Here is a 19,961-nt window from a genome sequence, read left to right as displayed (position 1 = left end):
TTTTTGGAACCACTTTTCCATGGTGTCGAGACTTCGCTGGAGAGTGGATGAGGCAATTGCCGGGTCTGCGTGGGTATCTAATAGTGCTGTGTCGTCGGCAAATGTTGCTATTGTTACCTCGTTTGATGTAGGTAAGTCGGCAGTGTAGATGGAGAACAGTAGGGGTCCGAGGACACTACCTTGGGGTATGCCGGATTCTATTGGGAATGTTGCGGAAGAGGCGCCTAGGCATTTAACTATGAATTGTCTGTTGGTTAGGTAGGATTTTAAGATGGAGTAGTATGGATGGGGTAGGATCTTTTTGATCTTGTAGAGTAGCCCTTCATGCCATACTTTGTCGAATGCCTGTTGGATGTCTAGGAATACCGCTGAACAGTATTTTTTCTTTTCAACGGTTTGGCTGATCATGTGGGTTATGCGGTGAATTTGCTCTACTGTTGAGTGTTGTTTTCGGAAGCTGAATTGGTGGTCAGGGAGTGTTTTCAATTCTTCTAGGAGTGGGGGGAGACGATTCGTGAGCATCCTCTCGAATAGTTTAGACAGGGTAGGTAAAAGACTGATTGGGCGATAAGAGGTGGTTTCATATATTGGTTTACCGGGTTTAGGGATGAGGGTGATTAGTGAGATTTTCCAAGCCTTGGGAAAGTGTTGAAGGCGGAGGATAGCGTTAAAGATTGATGCGACGAGTGCAATCCCTTTTATGGGAAGTTCCTTGATTGCTTTATATCCTATTAGGTCGTGACCTGCTGCTTTCTTGGGGTTTAGGCGACTGATTGCTTCTTTAATCTCTGCAGAAGTGAAGGGCTTAATAGGAGGGGACATTTGGAAGGGAGTGTGCAGGTATTCGGTAACGTCTGCAGCAGCTACGGAGGAATGGGGTTTGAATACTTCAGACAAGTGTTTGGCGAATAGGTTGGCTTTTTCTATAGGGCTACGCGCCCATCCGCCTTGCGGGCAACGTTCTTAAAATAAAATAATTTTTTTGTTACACACTAAACCTCATAATATTTTTAATTATTTTCAACGAACCGTATATTCTGAGCTCATAGTGTTTTGATATTATACAGTACAGACGAAAAACTTGACACGCGTCATTGAGAAATTAAAAATAGCACACGTGGGCTATTTTTTTGACGAGGAGTGTAGTAACGAGCTTGCTATACATACAAGTCCATTAACCTGTATACTATTAATACACTGAGCGTAATTTGTATTCTCACAGATACAAGTAAAGTTTTTCAATTTGGTCACTATTAAAACATGTTCTTGATGACTTTGTGTCAAAATATCTCACAATTTAATACAATTAAATGTAAATTTGCTGAAATTTGAATTATATAAATATAGAATTGAAATGTTTCATTATACTGAAAGTATTTTATTGAAAAGGTTTCAATATACATATTTAATATGCTATTTAGTAAGTAAATGATCGTTACTATTGTTACGTATATGTGTCAATAAGATATAAATGAAATGGAAATTATTTCAATTATTAAATTATTAAATAGAGATAGAAATTATAATTGACATAATGGAAATAATTTTTTACTTTTAAGTGCATTTTGAAATCGGTAATATTTTTTTGGAAAAAATTTTCGATCAGCGGAGCAAAAGTATTGGCACGCTTGAAAAATAAGTTACTGCGTGAATTCCACTGACGTGTATATTCTACAGAAACATTTCCCCTGTTGGCACACCTGTTATGTCGCAGCAAGTTCCTTCGTTCAAACTGATCGTTATATTTTGAAGTAAATAAGAATATTTTGCACAAAAAAAGAAAAATGTGAAAAACAGGAAATAAAACAAATGAAAAAACAATTGTTAAAAAAAAGACTGCATTAAATTTATATGAGCAAGGAAAATCTTCTTCGGAAGTAGGAGAAATTATTAACAGAAGTCGTTTTACCGTAAGAAATGCGATTAAATAATTCCTTGGTAAAAAAGATGTGACAAATGCCACACGAAGCGAACGTCCACGGAAGCTTAGAGACTGAGAAAAAGAAAGATAATCAGTATAATAAAAAAAGAACCTAAATCTATATCCTCGAAAGTAGCTAGATTAGTAAAAGGTAAGTCTAGCGGGGAAATACACCCCCATAACAGTTCGAAGGACACTTAAAACTGCTGGATATGAATCGCAAGAGTTGTAAGACGAAAACATGCATTGCGAAATTTAAAAAAAAGGATTGGAATTCACTATTAGTTATGTACACGAAAATACTGCGTTCTAAGATAAAGTACTGTTTTGAGACGAAAGCAAATTTAATGGTTTTCAGTGTTATTTGTCAAAAACCAAATACTGAATTGATGAAAGAAAGATTGTCCAAACTGTCAAACCCCGAGGAGGTAAAGTAATAAGAATATCCTGTAAACGAGCTTATTTTTATTGGAAATACCATGGACAAGTAAGGTTATTTAAATATTTTAAAGCAAAATTTAAAAGAATATCCTTCAATCTGGATTGAGCAGTTTGGACAACTTCTCGGACTGAATAAAAGTAAATAATTGCAGTAACCTAAACTCCATGTGAAAGTAAGCAAAAAATGTAGAATAAAAATTTTTCCTAAGATGCTTCCTTCTTTGCAGAAAAATAAATTAGAAAATTGTTGAGAATAGTGGATCTTAATCGCCGAAATAAATGTATAGGAACAGTTAGATTATACTTAGAATTGATATCAAAACAGTTTCACATTTATTTAATATGTGATTTACAAGATCTTCATCGATATACATTTGCACGCGTCTCAGCACTCTCTTTGTCTCACCATCTTCTATACCATACTACTAACGGAATAGAGACGCTGTGCACGCATATAATTCCACACACGCATACTCATATACGTGTGTCACTACTATGCGGCTAATCTAGTCTAGCACACAAAATTACACATATCTCAATAAAATTATATCATGTGCCTGTATCAGACGTGCTAGTAATTAAATACATTCAAACTCCATTTCCTTGAAAGTGGGGCGCGGGACCGGAAAATATTGTTTAACATTTTTTTAATTATTTTCACGCATATAATAATCTCGTGTTGATTGTTTACCTAATCGGCACTTACAATTAACCAAGTTAAGTGTACTTAAGTATACTTGACAAAGTTTGAAATTCAATTTTCTCAGGAACGAAGCATCGTATGAAAAAATTTTACTTTATATTTTCGACTTATTGTTTCGTGTAGAATCAGCCCTTGTCCCGTCGTACTGCGATGTCCGACCCACCCTGTAGACGACCGGCAACTAATTGTGTCATGTGCGCTGTTACGGCCGCACAATTATAGGCAAAATTCACTGATAGTTTTTTGCGAATATCTCTGGAGTTATTGACCGATATTTACATATACAGGAAAAAGTTATGCAAAATGTGGATCTTTATAATAGATTCAAAAATCATCAAAACCTCGGAATCCAAAGCTGCGATGAGATAAAAATAAAAAAGAGTGCAAAATATTACATAATTACCATATTATATTATATTAGGACCCAAATATTAAATCAATTATTTGTATATAATTTGTTGTTTATAAAGATGTTTAGTAAAAAATGTTCTGCCTCGAATCAAATTCAAATATCCTATCGTCTGGCTTAGATAATTTTATCTAACTTTGCGAGTCTTGTAATTCGCCATTCGCTAATATGCCTTCAGAGATAAAGATACTATATTGGGATGAGGATACTCGTCGGATGACGCTTGAGAATTACTAGAGTTTTATAAATGAATGTTTTAAAAATAAATTTTATAGAGGAACTGACACGGAATTGGCATAAGAGTGCTTAAAAGCTTATGAAAAACCTTGTGTGAAAAACCGTTCTAAATCTCTATTTGAAAAATCTCCTTGGTGTAATTAAAAACGTGTTCCTCTCTTTATATCAGATAACAAGTGTAGACGTTTATTTAATTAACAAATCAATTAGCGATCTTACCTTTCTGGATGGTTCGCGTGACTCACGAATAACTGTCCACAAAGGAGAGTGAATTAAATTCAAAGAGGAATTCCGTTCTTTAATTGCCGATATATGCGTGTACTAGGCACGAACACAATATCTCAGAACGAAGCAGACGAATTAGAATCCGTTACAATACCAATTTGAGTAAAGGAATAAATAACCCCAACCTAACCCCAATCATTCAACAAATGTACGAAATACCCAATAAAATGAATCGCGCACTAGAGGATAAGTAATGCTGGTCAGCACTTCTAACTAAAGTCTTCGATAGTATATGGTATGTAAGATTGTGTTACAAACCATTAGGGCATGTTTCTATAAGAAAGTATAGACGGACATAAACGTAGAAATTTTCTAAGAAAGTGTCTTAAGAGTAATTTTATATACGCTATACACAGTCGGTATCTCAACATTCATGGACATTAAAGTATTTGTGTTTGCTGATAATACCAGCTTTACTAGATACACATTCAGTTTCGTAAATAACAAATGTGATATTCTAACAGTGTATGAAAATGAGGGTAATAAAAGGCTTAACGTTATCCAAAGTAAATGTAACTACATCGTAGAGATACGAGAGACGAAGCTTTACGAAACTAGAACTATTAGAAGATTATACAAGGAATATGAAATTGATCTATTAAATAGTATTATAAACATGTATACGGACTATAATCATGGCGCAATAGCATCTCAATAAACATTGTCATTCGCGTGCTACCAATCTTAATTATTACACCACTTTGGGCAAATTGCAAAGAAAAATTCGAAATTAATTACGTACCTCGTTTTACAGTTAGCGGAAGATTCCTTATTGGGTCGTCATTGTATAGCCACACGAAATATCAAAGTTGGGGAAATTGTTTTGAAAGATGATCATCCTCTGATAGCAGGTCCTATGTATAATTGTGCTCCTGTGTGCCTTCGCTGTTACACGGTCTTGAATGAAAGCATTGCAGTAGCTTGTGAAAAATGTGGTTGGCCTCTTTGTCAAGATTGCAAAGACTATGGATTAGAGTGTAATTTTTCTTCTACTCGCAGAGATCATAAGGTAATTACACTACTTCATTGTTAAGATAACCTAACTATTTTTATTTTTGTAAGCTAAACACTAATCTGCAAACCGTTTCTTCCAATACTCGCACTTTTTGAAACCATCAGTTTTTTTAAAAACATCAGCATTCTGAACAACTTCTTCCTATATATAACAGCAACTCAACTTTTACCGTATACAGCGTTTAAAAATATTGTAGTATCTTTACTACAATTAGTTTATTTAAAATAAATGGATTAAACAGATGTTGGTTAAACAGGAAACGATGGTTGTTTGACGTAAGCTAATCACAATAAATTATAATTAAGACAACTAAATAGTTGATTTGCCACTCTCGTCACTATGGTTCCATCGCTCTCTCACACGCGGACTACACTCTCTCGACAACGCAATTCGCATTCCCTAACTTCTCGATTTACACTCTCTGGCTTCTCAACCAACACTGACTGTTAATTTGTCTTTGTCCTTTAGCATCCCTTTGTCTCTCGTCTTAGCCCCACCACGCACGTGTTCCGCAACCGCTTGTGGTTAGGGTCACGCAGGTCTTTTCCGCGAAACTATTCGATCAATGTCGAAACTATTCGAAACTGTCTTTCGGCACTTCGGCTTTCACGCGACATTGTTTATAGTTCGCCCGATATCTCTTAGGCCTTTCGTCCACTATACTACAATACGCGATTTGAAAAGTGATTTCTGTGAAGGCCTTGATGAAAAAATAGATGAAAAGGATAACATTTTTATGAATCAGGCATCCGGAATATGTTTGACACGCTAATACCAAATTAATGTTGGATTTATATCGATACATAATTCTCACGAACCTTCTAATTTGATTAATTGGTGATGATGTTCCTCCGAATTCTATTACGAGTAACAGATTTACATCTCGCACGCTTGTTTCCATCGACACTTGCGTATACAGATCACGATAAAACCATTGTAGTGTCACGTAAAATAAAAAAAAGAAATTAAAAAAAAAGAAACTTTATTTTTACTTCGTTTATACACTTATAAGACACTTCTGAGCTCTAGGCGTGACCGTTCGAGACTGAGGCTCTTACAATATTTTTTACTTTCGGTGACATCTGTTTCTTCTTTTGTTTTTCATCCTTCATCATCCCCACCACCCTGCAGGCGCACGCGACCGCTGCCACGCTTCCAGAACATTCGGTGGAAGGATCGTTAGGACACAGATGAACCCTCAGGCACTCCGGCAATATACATTGTCGCCAAGGTCGCCATGTGTAATGTTCAAGTATCGGCTGTCTGGAGAATGTTTAGAAGTGGTCGCCTAAGGTGACATCAGGGCAAAAGAGTTTGGGGTTACAGTGTCCTGGTCTCTGACGTGATTTACGTTACAGTAGCTTCCTCCTACTTTGAATAATGCATCGCGGATCGTTTGTCGATACACTGAGATATCTAACAGTTACCAAATCCTTGAATATCTAGACAGAAATAGTACATTTGTTCCTGTACAATTTCAAATTGACGATCGACCTCTTGTTATCGCTGAAACCTGTAATCTCGCAGGAAGTAAATTCCATTAATTAAAAAATATTAGAATCCGAGATCGTTTGAAAATCGTACTATTGTACGTGAATGAATATACAGTAACGTTAGCTATAACATACAACAACAAAAATTATTTATGTATACGTAGAAAAACATGGGTTACCTGGAAAAGAACATATGAAAGAATATTTATTTAAAAAATGTTCATCCATCTAAATCACCACTTGAAATCACTTAAATTACGTAAGGAATATGTCTCGTATTATGCATAGACAGAGAAAATATTTAGATGGCCTGCTTTAAGTGAAACATTCTATATATCGCATTTCTACTGGTTAACTTTTTTTAAGTTTTCAATCCAAGCGTAACAATTGTCTGCAGTAACAAATCTAATCCAACTTGAATTTAAATTCATCTAATTGTAATATAAAATCAAACTAAAATCTTAGTAAAATCAAAATTCTGATCAATGCGTTTACATGAAAATCAATAAGTATTAACAAAAAATATTAAAAAAACAATAATGATTTTTAATATACAATTCAAATAAGTATAGAAGGGGTCGTTACTTGTGCAGAGCATTTTGGAATAATCCAGAATCGGGAATGTTGCAGAATTAATCGTTAAAAGAATGCATTTTATTGTTTTTTAAGATGCGAATGTTACTCCTGTTTTTAAAAGAATATTTTCTAGCTTACAATTAATTTATTTTATACTGTCTTAATCTTACATAAATGGACGATATTGCACTGCAATGTGTGACGGATAATGCTGCTCCCTATGCAAGCACATTGGAACGAAGTGTTTGATAACTAAATTATAATTTTTCTTAAAGATATGATGCATATACTGTAACTTTAATAATTTACTTTAATAAATGTAGTAGTACTCCTGCTCGGACAGCCGAGGAGGACGGACGTGTCTAGACGGTCGTCCTCTCCAGGTATAAGTGAATAGTGAAAAAGTGCTCCAAAGTAATAGTGCTGCAAAGTGATAGTGAGGAGGAAATAAAATAACAATGCAGATACCAACTATAAACATAGCAACAAAAGGAGAAACATATTATATAAAAACCAAACAAACCAACATGGAGACAGAAGAAACAAAAGAGCATCGGGGACAGGAAGATAGCAATTCAGAACATGAAGGATACTACCAGGATGAAAGCTGGAAGCCAGTGAAGGCTAGCAAAAAACGTAAAACAACCACAGACACAAGTGCCATAGGAAACCCAGTCACAGAAAAGCAGCGATGGCTGCAAGAATTACCACTAAGTAACTCCTTCAACTCACTAACTGAAGAAATAGACTCTGACCCCGTAAGTAAAACCATTACCCAAACAAACCATATTACAAAACCACCACCAATCTTTGTCGAGGCCCAAATAATAGACCCGCTCATTGATTTACTAAATAATCTAGAAGAGAAAAACAATTACACAATAAAGCAAACAAAATTGGATCAAGTAAAAATTCAAACAAACACACCAGAATCATTTAGGAAAGTTATAAAAGCATTAAAGGAAAAAAATGCCATCTACCACACTTATCAGCTTAAAACTGAAAGGAGCTATAAAATTGTCATAAGAGGATTGCATCCTAAAACCAACGTACATAAACTAAGCGATGAGCTAGCTAAAATTGGACATCAAACTAGAACAATAAACAATATAACAAGATTCGACACTAAGCAACCCCTACCACTATTCTTAATAGAACTTGAACCCAGAATCAATAACAAGGAAATATATGATATCAAACAAATACTAAACACAATAGTAACAGTCGAACCACCACGACACAAAAAAGATATACCTCAATGCATGCGGTGTCAACAATACGGACACACTAAAAACTACTGCAACAGAAGCCCAGCCTGCGTCAAGTGCGCAAAAAATCACTTAACTGCACACTGCCCATATTCAGGAAAAATAGAAAAAGTTAAATGCTTCAACTGTAACGGTAACCACCCAGCCAGCTATAAAGGCTGTGAAGTAAGAAAACAACTACAACGAAAACTGTTCCCGCCCCTACGAAGCAGGACAAGCACTAACACACAAGCCCATCATGACAGCACAAAACCTGAAACATTACCAAATACAGAGCAAGCAATAAACACCAAACCTATCAGCACCAACACCATTGGTGGTCTAAGCTATGCTCAAGTAACCAGCCAACCAACACACACACATAACCAATACCACAGCAATAGTAACAACGACACTACAGAAATCAAAGAACTGCTCAAACAATCCATAAAGAACACCGAAATGCTAACCAGAATGATAAGCGAACAAAATGCAGTACTCAAACAGCAAACCCAACAAATCACAGTCATGCTACAATTAATTACAAACGTGCTAAGCAAAAAATAAAAACGGACACTCTAAAAATAGCAGCCTGGAACTCAAACGGCCTACAACAACGGGCCCTCGAAACTAAAACATTCATATACAATAATAATATAGACATATTACTTGTCTCAGAAACACACTTCACTACAAAAAGCTATTTGAAAATACCATACTACACCATATATGATACCAAACACCCCTCGGGAAAAGCTCACGGAGGGACAGCAGTAATAGTCAGAAACGATATCAAACATCATCTTCACAGCCAAGTTAACAAAGAATATTTACAAGCAACCACTGTTACAGTTCAAACTAGCAGCAACCACTTCCAGTTGTCAGCAGTATACGTGCCTCCGCGACACAAAATAACAACACAAATGTGGGAAGAATACTTCCAGGACCTAGGGGACAAGTACATCGCAGCGGGAGACTACAACTCAAAGCACACGCTCTGGGGATCAAGAAACATTACACCTCGAGGTAGAACACTGGAAAAATACATTAGAAATAATAACCTCAATATATTATCCACAGGAACACCGACACATTGGCCGACTGACCTGAACAAAAAACCAGATCTTCTGGACTTTGCAGTTACAAGGGGACTAAACACAAATAAACTAAAAATAACACCCAACCTCGAGCTCAGCTCCGATCATACACCCATAATAATTGAATACAGAAACAAACCAATTCACTATAGCAAACCAGAAACACTATGCAATAAAACCACCAATTGGCAAACTTTCAAAGAAATAATAGAAAGCAAAATAAACTGCAACATCCCGTTAAAAACTCCTGAACACATAGAACAGGCAGTAGCAACATTGACAGCAACTATTCAGGAAGCAGCAAGGACAACCACTACTCCCGAACCAACCAGCAGACAAACAATAACAATACCGCAAGAAATACTCGACAAAATCAAAGAAAAAAGAAAAGCAAAAGCAAAATGGCAAAAATACAGAACCCGAGAAAACAAAAAACACTTAAACAAACTTGCAAAGGAAATAAAAAACAAAATAAAGGAGCACAACGATAACGAATTCTCAAAGTTCATAGAGACACTCTCCACACACGAGAACACCAACTATTCACTATGGAAAGCCACGAAAAAAATAAGGAAGCCAATAATACCCGTCCCGGCAATCAGAAAAGCAGATAACACATGGGCAAGAAGCAACGAAGAACAAGCTGAAGAATTCTCCAACCACCTCTACAACACATTCACACCACACATTACCAACAACAGCAACCTCAAAAGTCATACGGAGGAGGATCCACAAACCACTGCTACCACAGCCGACAAGGAATACACCATACCTAAAACATCGGCACAAGAAATTAGAAACATAATTGATAAAACAAAGAACAACAAAGCGCCAGGAATCGACCTAATTAATGGTAAAATCTTAAAAAACCTTCCGCCAAAAGCAATAAGACTAATAACAGTAATATTCAACGCAATTCTAAGAATTCAATACTTCCCCAAACCATGGAAATTAGCACAGATCAAAATGTTACATAATCCAGGCAAAGACCCGCACCAAACTGCATCTTACAGACCAATATCACTGCTTCCAGTATTTTCCAAAATACTGGAAAAGATAATATACGACCGCATAAAACCAATAATAGAGACAAAAAAACTAATACCGGATCACCAATTTGGTTTCAGAAACAAACACTCCACGATAGAGCAAATGCACAGGCTTATAAACGAAATAATAGTAGCACTAGAAAGCAAGGAATACTGCACAGCCCTCTTCATAGACATAGAGAAAGCATTCGATAAAATTAACCATGAAAGTCTACTACAAACAATTAGGAAACAATTCCCGGAGCAAATACACCACTTAATAAAATCCTACCTAAGCTGCAGAACCTTCGTAATAAAAATCAAGGACACACATTCTCAAGTTAAAGACATCAAGGCCGGGGTACCACAAGGAAGCGTCCTAGGCCCAATACTATACACATTATACACGGCGAACATACCAACAACTACCAACAGCACAGTATTGACATTCGCGGACGACACAGCTATACTAGTCAGGCATACTAACCCAGAAACGGCAGTCAAAATACTACAAGAACACATCGCAAAAATAGAAAATTGGCTACAAGAAAAACAAATAAAAGCAAACCCCAATAAATGCAACCATATTACATTCACGCTACGGAAAAAGATACCACCAAACATCCTATTGAACGGCACGCATATAACGCAAACAAAGCATGTCAAATACCTAGGACTCCACTTAGATCAAAAACTCACCTGGAAACTACACATCAAATCAATAGTAGAAAAAATACAGAAAACAAGAAGACAAATGCATTGGCTAACAAGCCGAAAATCCAAACTAAGCACAGAAAACAAGTTAAAAATATATAAAACGATCATAAAACCAATCTGGACGTACGGAATACCACTATGGGGGACGGCAGCAATGAGCCATATAAACAAAATAGAGGTAATACAGGCTAAAATCCTCAGGACAATAGTAAACGGACCTTGGTACGTCAGAAACGAAGATATACGAAGGGACCTGGGAATGCCAACGGTCAAGGAAGAAATCAACAGATACTCCGAGAAATACAAATTAAGAATAGCAACACACATAAACCGGCTAGCTGCGGAAACATACAAAATCACAAATATGGACAGAAGACTAAAAAGGAAGCACCCAGCAGACCTTATAAAGGACACAACCTAAGAAACACGAGGATGGTACCCCGCTGGGGGTAGCCACCAACATGCTAATTTAACCGTTAAAAAATTCCACCAAATGTCCAAATTGGACAAATTGTGAATTTTAATAAATAAATAATAAAAAAAAAAAAAAATATATGTAGTATCGTGGGCAAAAGGCCTAAGATATCGGCCGAACCGTAAACAATGTCGCGAGAGCCGCGGCATCGTCGGGTACATCAAGGTGTCGTCGGTCCTTTCAAGTGAATAGTTTCATGGAAAAGACCTGCGTGACCCTGGCCACGGGCGTTTTCGGGACACGTGCGCGATAGGGCGGGAAAAGACAAAGAGATGCTAAAGGCAGTGTGAGTTGAGAAGCGAGAGCGAGCGAGTGCAGAAGCCGGAGAGTGTGAATCGGGAAGTCGAAAGCCGAGTATGAGAATAAGACGTACGACAGCATTGTAATCATTTCGTTGTTTTGAATATTTTTTATTAAATCAAAACATCATTACTTGTCCTTTCCTCTAAAGACCCATTAATATACTACATAAATAATAATACAATTGAGTGTGATATATTTTAAAGCACGGTACGACACATAGACCCACGTTACAATTTTCACACTCATAACGCGATAGTGTCTTTCAAATTGCTCTTAATTTTCTATTTTGAAGCGATATTTTAAGGTTGAAGATTCTGAAAAATTATAAGAATACGGATCGGCATGTTAAAAAGAGCATCTAATAATGGTATATTTATTTTAATGAAAAACAACAATTCATACCTGACACTGGCGTACCAAAAACAAAGATTATATATTCTGTCTGTATATTGTTAACACTGTTATAAAACGTTGTGAAGGCAAAAGCGTATGAAGCAAGACAAATGAAATAGATCATTTAGTTCAAACGGTGAGCGAATGAGTCAGTAGAGTGATAATATATAAGATGACATATAATATGTAATATAATATAAGATGTAATCTCATAATATATATAATATAATATAATATAATATAAGATAATATAAGATGACATTCGCAAAAACCACTATAGTAGCGCATCGTACCGAAGAAGTTGATTTAACCCTTCGCACTTGAGGGTTTTTTCGGTCGGACGTAGCAGCAACTTCGGATGATTCAGCGTATACAAGACGCGTGTCTTACAGCTAGCGTAAAATGATTTTATATACAAATCAACTTACAAAAACATTATACTCTAATAATTTATCTATATTTACATCTTTGAAAATATGATTTCGTAATATTCTAGAATATACGAAATTCTTCTTTAATATAGTTGATCTCATTTTTCAACAGTTCAAAATCAAACATCTTCGTTTGAACTAATTTCACTTCCGAAAACCACTTTTTTGGGGTTTCTAAACTATAATACTTTTGCCATGATCGTCAAATCCGAACTAACGTTGGAGACGTTGACAGTATCATAGTTTCGGAGTTGGGATTAAATATTTTATCTCCATTTAAAAGTCTAACACTTTACACTTCCCGACAAAGAACAAAAAGAGCTAAGGAACCAACTTACGAACCAATATTGGTGGTGACTGAGAGTTGCCTTTTGAATGAAAAGGTTTAACCATACTCGTCCAAAAGCACAAGATTCATAATTTTAGAGACATTCCAGAAAATATGTTTTTAGTGAACAACTTTAAGAGCTGTTTCCTGTCTCTACGGGTAAATCGATCGTCGATAAAAAATTTGTGTGAGATATTTTTGATTGCATAATAAATACGCAAAGTTTCATCAAAATCGGCGTGTCATTCTCGGGTGATGCTTCTTGTTCGATTATTGCTATTTCTTATGTCAGAAGAAACTCTAAAGCTATTCTTATACATTTTTATCGGTAGACGTATGAAAGAGATTTGTTAACATTGTATACTGATATAATAATGTAATGTTTCAGGTATCTATAACTGAATTTGGCCACCCACATCCAAGTTATCAATGTATAACTGTCATAAGAGCGTTAGCATCGAAGGATGTTAATTTGGAATCTTATAAGAAGTTACTATCGCTCGAAAGTCATTACGATCGAATAAATTCCCATGAACTGTCAAACACTGTTCGCTTTATTAAAAGATTTTTCAAAACAGATGATATATTGGAGGAGGAAATGACAAAAATCGTCGGTATCTTGCAGGTAGAAATTCAATCAATATTTTAAATCTGCGATATAAATATTAAGACGAATAGAAATGTCACATATTCAATAAATATTCTCGAAAAGTATGTTTCCGTAACGTATAATATTCCCAGATACAGTCAATACAAAAAGTATTTGTACAGAACTTAACTATAACAAAATTATAGTAGAACATTTAGTACACGTTTGTAATACATTTCGTAGAACGCTTAATAACTAAATTTTAACAAATAGAAATTATATATGTATTCCTAGAAGCCTTCAAACTAATTTTCAGAAAATAAGTTTTCTCACAAAATAATTTTCTATCTCTATTTTTCAACTATTAATAAATATCTAGAAAAATATCTACGCGTGATAAATATTTCTACAGTTAGCGCTTCATAGCATAAAAGACAATCTGCATCAAAGTGCAGAGAAAATAGTGTATTTTCGAGCTATCGCGGGGAGACGCGGTCGTTAGAATACGCGCCAACGGGAGTCGTAAATTCCCGTTACGATTAGAATGATCGACACCACGAATAGTTCGATCCCCGTATTTCGATTAAGATAATAGGGGTGATTCAGGTATGATAACACTGTGGCTCACAGAGTTAAAATTTATATTTCCAACACTTAGTATACACGATTGAATAGATATAAACACTTAATAACTTAGCACGGTATGAGACTTAATGTTAGAAGTTCGGCGTTAGATCTTTGACTAACTGGGCGCTCTAGCGTTGAGACGGAAGAAAGTTCAATGTGGGTGTGCCCTTTTGCATGACGAACGCGGATTCGTTGTTTATACTTTTCGTTAAGAATGTGAGGGTAACAATCCGCGATGTCGATTGGTTTTGCCCTACGCGGATGCTTGAAGGGATGGGGAGAAGGTCTCCTACCATCGTGGTTGATAGATGACCTTGTTCATGGGAAAACCTGATTGTTTTATTGGCTAGCTGTTCGCTTTCTCCGTAATGCTTAAGAGCACGTGATAAACCCAAGGACCTTTCTAAAAAACCAGCTGAAAACACTTCTAGAATTAGAAAGTCTTTTTGGCAAACAGATGTGCTTAGACCATGTGTGCGAACAATGCAGCTAGAATTGCAACTTTATGGTGGGTCCTTGGGCCTATGGAGTGTTCGAAGGACGACACGTAGACCGTTGGTTGGCAAGCCGCGCGGGATGGCGTGCAGATGTGTTGCGCGGCAGAACAAATAGGTTTGAAAAACGAACAATATTCGGGAACACTTAAAATATCTCCACAATTCCTAGATATAAACATTATTGAAAATATATGGGACCACCTAAAACGCAAAATACAGAGTCACCATATTTCGTCTGGAAATGATTCTATGAGGACACCTTTACAAAAATGGAAAAATATTGTAAGTAGGATTTTTGTCAATCTGACAAATTCAACGACAAATGCCACAACGGTGTCACTGTCACGACCGACATACTTCAAATCCGATGGACCGATGATGGAGATAAAGATGTGGCGACCTTGGCGACAATGTATATCGCCGAAGTGCCTAATGAGTCATCTATATCCCAAAGGTCCTTCCACCGAATGTTCTAGAAGCGTGGCAACGGTCACGTATGCCTACAGTAGTACTTGCCTCACGTATGCCTACAGAGTAGTGGGGATATTGAGGGATGACAAACAAAGAAGAAACAGATCCCACAGAAAGTCAAATTGTAAGAGCTTCAGTCTTGGAAAGTCACGGCTGGAGCTCAGAACCAAATCGCAGTCAGTGTAAACTCAGAGTACAAGAAATAAATTCTTTTGTTTTTTTGTTACCTTATTTTTTTTTTTCTTTTCGTTCGAGCTACCCCTTTTTTTATTTTACGTGACAACGGCTTCAAGTCATAATAAAATCAAAAGGAATCTGCTAAATACTAAAATTATTGTACTTGTCTTGATAATTTTTTCCCTTAAACTATAACTGTACGAATATTTATTACGCATATATTTTTGCCATTTTTTAGATATTTGTTAATATTTTCACGGAGAACATAGATATCCCCGCTTTATTTCATGAAAATTATTCTACAGACTTGTAAAAATGCGTATATAACTTTTATTTGTTAAAATTTTATTAATAAACGATGTTCTACAAAATTTTTGTTGAAATCAGTTATTGTACGAATACTTTTTACGTCGACTGCGTGTGTGTTTACAACGACAAAAGCCGTTTAATGCAATTATCGGCTTTTGCGGATTTGGACAGCGCACAATTTTAATTTCTAAGCTCTATCATGTAGTATCACTATACTGCATAGACAACAGTATCAAACATTTTTTGAGTTATTATTTATTGTCGTCTACATTGTCTATTGTTGCTTATTACTAAACAATTTTAATAAAGGAAGATAATGAACATAATGTACACTGCGTATATCTCACATTAAATAACTGCTATAGGGTATACGTTCATATAATGTTCACATATACTAACGCAAGCTCGAAGTAACAAACGAGAAGTACTGAAAAGGTAGGAAAAATTAGTTTATTAATTTATATTATAATTTATTTTTTTATTTAAATATTGTTAAAATATTAGCTTATTAGACTATATTATAGTAAAAAATTATTTATTACAATAATATTAAAACTATAATTCGCTGACTATAAATTAACACACAATTGAAAACAGATTTAAATTACCACGTTGAGTAGTTTTTTCACAATAACTTGGTTTCGTTGTCATAGTGCCGAAATTAAGTTTTATAATGTAATTTAGTATCTTCAACCAATTTGTACTTTTTATATGATTTCTGAACGTGAGCGGGGTATCTGGTTTTGTGCCTATCTTTGTTCATATTGTCTAAGTTTTCCGCATTTGTATCAACACCTTGTTAGTCGTCAATGGATGGTTGTTATAAAACATAGGTATATTGCGTATACTGATTCGTTAGTTTTATTTCAGATTTTATCGTTGTTTTTACATGGTTGATAATAATGTTTCCGTGTTTTGGTTAATTAGAACATATTTTAATCAGTTTGCAACTTCTTTAACAATGACATCAGCTTGTTCGTTGCCAAGTATATCGTAATAGAATAAAATTCAGATAGTATTCGTCAGTTTCTGTATGGTACTGAGAAAATTTTATTTAATGGTTTTCATTATTATTAACACGTTCACGTCGGCGTGTTTAATTATGTTGTTAATTTTCCTGGTGATTTAGTTCCTTCAGTTCGTCAATTATTGAACTATAGTGTTGGTTGTAGGATGCATTCATCTATGTACTATCTTACAGCTTCTATTCTTCTTTAGTTGGTAAGTGTAGAAGTTTGCATTTTATCTTTTAATACGAGAGTAAGTTCTCTATAAATTTCAGGAGTATTAACTTGGACTTTGACCTGATTATCTCTCATTTGTTTGAGAGTACAGTCATCATTGGCTATTTTTTCCATTAGTTCTATGAGTGGTTCTTTGACTTGAGCTTCGATTTATATTGGTGAAGGTTTTGGTAGCTGCTTTTCGATGGCAGTTGTGTTGCTTCCTATAGATTCGTTATCCAGCTCCGCCAGTACGCTAAACGGATTACTATCCGGCATATTATTCAATCACTTATTATGTTCCGTGACTGTTTTAATCAAATTATCAGGTGGAATGATTTTCCGTTTCTTTGATGAATAGATATTGTTGCTTCTTGTTGAAATAATTCTCACTTCTAAGAAAACTCTACATCTGCTTTATTGTTTAGTTTTCCTGATCTTCGAAGCCATTAAGAATTATCTAATACAAATCAATTTGAAAGGTCTCTCAGACTCATAACCTTTTTTGGAACGTGCCTTGTACAGACGATGCAGCGGGATATAGACAGGCCACTTTCGTAATTATACAATTGTAGTATCTTAATAGAGTCTTTAAAGGAAGGATAAGTAATGATGTTTTGGTTTAACAAATAATATTCAAAATAACGAACTGATTACAATGCTGTCATACGTCTTATTCTCATACTCGGCTCTCAACTTCCCGATTCACACTCTCCCGCTTCTGCACTCGCTCACTCTCGCTTCTCAACTCCCATTGTCCGGCTTTTGCATTCGCTCTCTCCGGCTTCTCAACTAACACTTCTCAACTAACTTTAGCATCCCTTTGTCTTTTCCCGCCCTATCGCGCACGTGTTCCGCAAACGCCCGTGGCCACGGTTATCAGGGCCTTTTCCACGAAACTATTCACTTGAAAAGACCGACGACGATAGAGCCGACGATACCGCGGCTCTCGCGATATTGTTTATGGTTCGACCGATATCTTAGGCCTTTTGCCCACGATACTACACAAATACCCATAGGCCCATGTCTTCGGTGCTCTGTTGTAATGTAACACTGCCAGCGTGTGGATCTGGATTAGCATATTCTGTACTTATACTTGTACTTATACTTACACTTATTCTTACATTTACACTTACATTTATACTCAAATATATTTCTGTTACACATCCATCCACGCGTTCCTCTAACAGATAACCTCAACACCTTTAACTGGAGGGGTACCAACTTCTATAAGATCTATTAAACTATTGTTCACTTGCGGTTTAATGATGGAAATTTTTTCGTTAGCTTCAATAATATTCAGCTGCAAATTGCTGCTCTTTTTTGCGCCATTTGTGATATAGACTTGCCAACGGCAAGTTTCCTATCATAGACACGCTCTCACTGGGAAATCGAATATACGGCACTATGAACTAATCGCTTTACGTAAACACTTCTTATCGTTAGTACTTCCTGTTTCTTTGACGAGACTGAGTCAATGACTTTGATTAGTACGCTGTACTCGATGGATATTTGCACCGCATTAGATCGCGTCTCAGTGTGACGGCCGCGTTTGTGCCCATTACTCCTCGGTTTGAGGCGAATACGCAGCAAAAGTACAAAATGTATCTTGACTTCTCGTTTACGCATCGTGTTTAACCTGACAGATCCTTGAGTTAATGCTTGAAAGCTTGAGCTCTGAGACGTAAAGACCTGTTTCAGATATTAATCAATGGATCTGTGTATATAATTGATACGGTTACAATGTAGTACAATAGCACTTCCTATAACGCGAGATATACGTTCCGTTACGAATTCAAGAGTGCAAAAAAATATAATTAAATAAATATGTAGTCTTTTCTTAATATGACAAAATAATATGCGACTCACAATAATAACTGTTCACAATACCAACTGTAAACAACTCTTTATAGCACAAGAGTTAATGCAAAACTGCGCGTCGAGTTAATTCAAAGACTTACATATTTTTATATTAGAAAAGAGTCATTTGCTGCAGCTTCTTAATCGCGTTATATGGAAGCATTGGCGTAATTTTTAGTCCACGTTAGAGAAGCATCGTGTCATACGGGATCCAACTATATATTATTTTCAATCAGCACTCTTTTAATTATCTTGATCAAATATAAACATATCATACATTCTATGGGTTTAAAAATAAATCTGACAAAATATGAATGACAAACACTTAAATTGCAGGTTAATGGACATGAAGTTCCGCTTACTGATCCACCATACGTAGCAGTTTACGAACTGACATCATTACTTGAGCATAACTGTAAAGCAAATTGCTCGAAAAGTTTCACTGATACTGGAGGGCTGATTATTCATGCTGCAGTACCTATTGCAAAAGGTGACTATATTATATATATATGTCGGGTTGGCGTTAAGATTTGAGTTAGGGTTGAGGGCGTGAAACGAATCCCTATTGGCGCTAGACGTGATCATTATGCAATAGAGGAGATATTTACTAGTGCAAATATGACTATGATGGAATTGGACAAGTAATCGCGATAATTAGATACTCGAGAAGCTAATGACAATGATCCTAGGCTCACTAACGAATCCGTGGTCAAGGGGATGACGAACTCTACTTTTCTTCAGCGTCTAGGTTGTAATCAATGTTAATGCACGAGGCAATCACTACGTATCTGAGAGTTACTTGAATCGTCTTTTAGATCGTACCGGAGAGAGGTTCTCCATCACGGTAACGCTGTCGAGGAAAACTATGACGGGTGTGCCTAAGGGCACGAAATCATCGGATTCGTGGAGAAAAGCCTTCATTCGGAAAGTGAGGGAAATTGGCGTTACTGTTAATTGGTCAATTTCCATGTTGGTGGTTAGGGAAGGGTGCTAGCCGCCCTTAAGAGAAAGTTCGAGAAGAGGAAGCGTCGTTCGTGAGAAAAATAGATTTCTCCTATTTTCTCGTAGTTGGGACGAGGACTGTTTATCGGTTTGAAGGACTTTAGTTA

General features: G+C 36.1%; 1 protein-coding gene across 1 annotated transcript; it reads left to right on the top strand.

Moving 5' to 3' along the window:
- Window positions 1-4,469: 4,469 nt before the first annotated feature.
- LOC125386773 (SET domain-containing protein SmydA-8-like) lies at window positions 4,470-19,617 on the top strand. Its single transcript, XM_048413904.1, has 5 exons — window positions 4,470-4,475; window positions 4,751-5,005; window positions 13,488-13,724; window positions 19,189-19,368; window positions 19,594-19,617. Exons 1-5 carry the CDS (start codon window positions 4,470-4,472, stop codon window positions 19,615-19,617), a joined length of 702 nt encoding a protein of 233 aa, XP_048269861.1.
- The last annotated feature ends 344 nt before the right edge of the window (window positions 19,618-19,961 follow it).

Source organism: Bombus terrestris, chromosome 17 (genome assembly GCF_910591885.1).
Source record: "Bombus terrestris chromosome 17, iyBomTerr1.2, whole genome shotgun sequence".
Taxonomy (NCBI): domain Eukaryota; kingdom Metazoa; phylum Arthropoda; class Insecta; order Hymenoptera; family Apidae; genus Bombus; species Bombus terrestris.
This window is presented reverse-complemented; position numbering and strand designations above follow the sequence as displayed.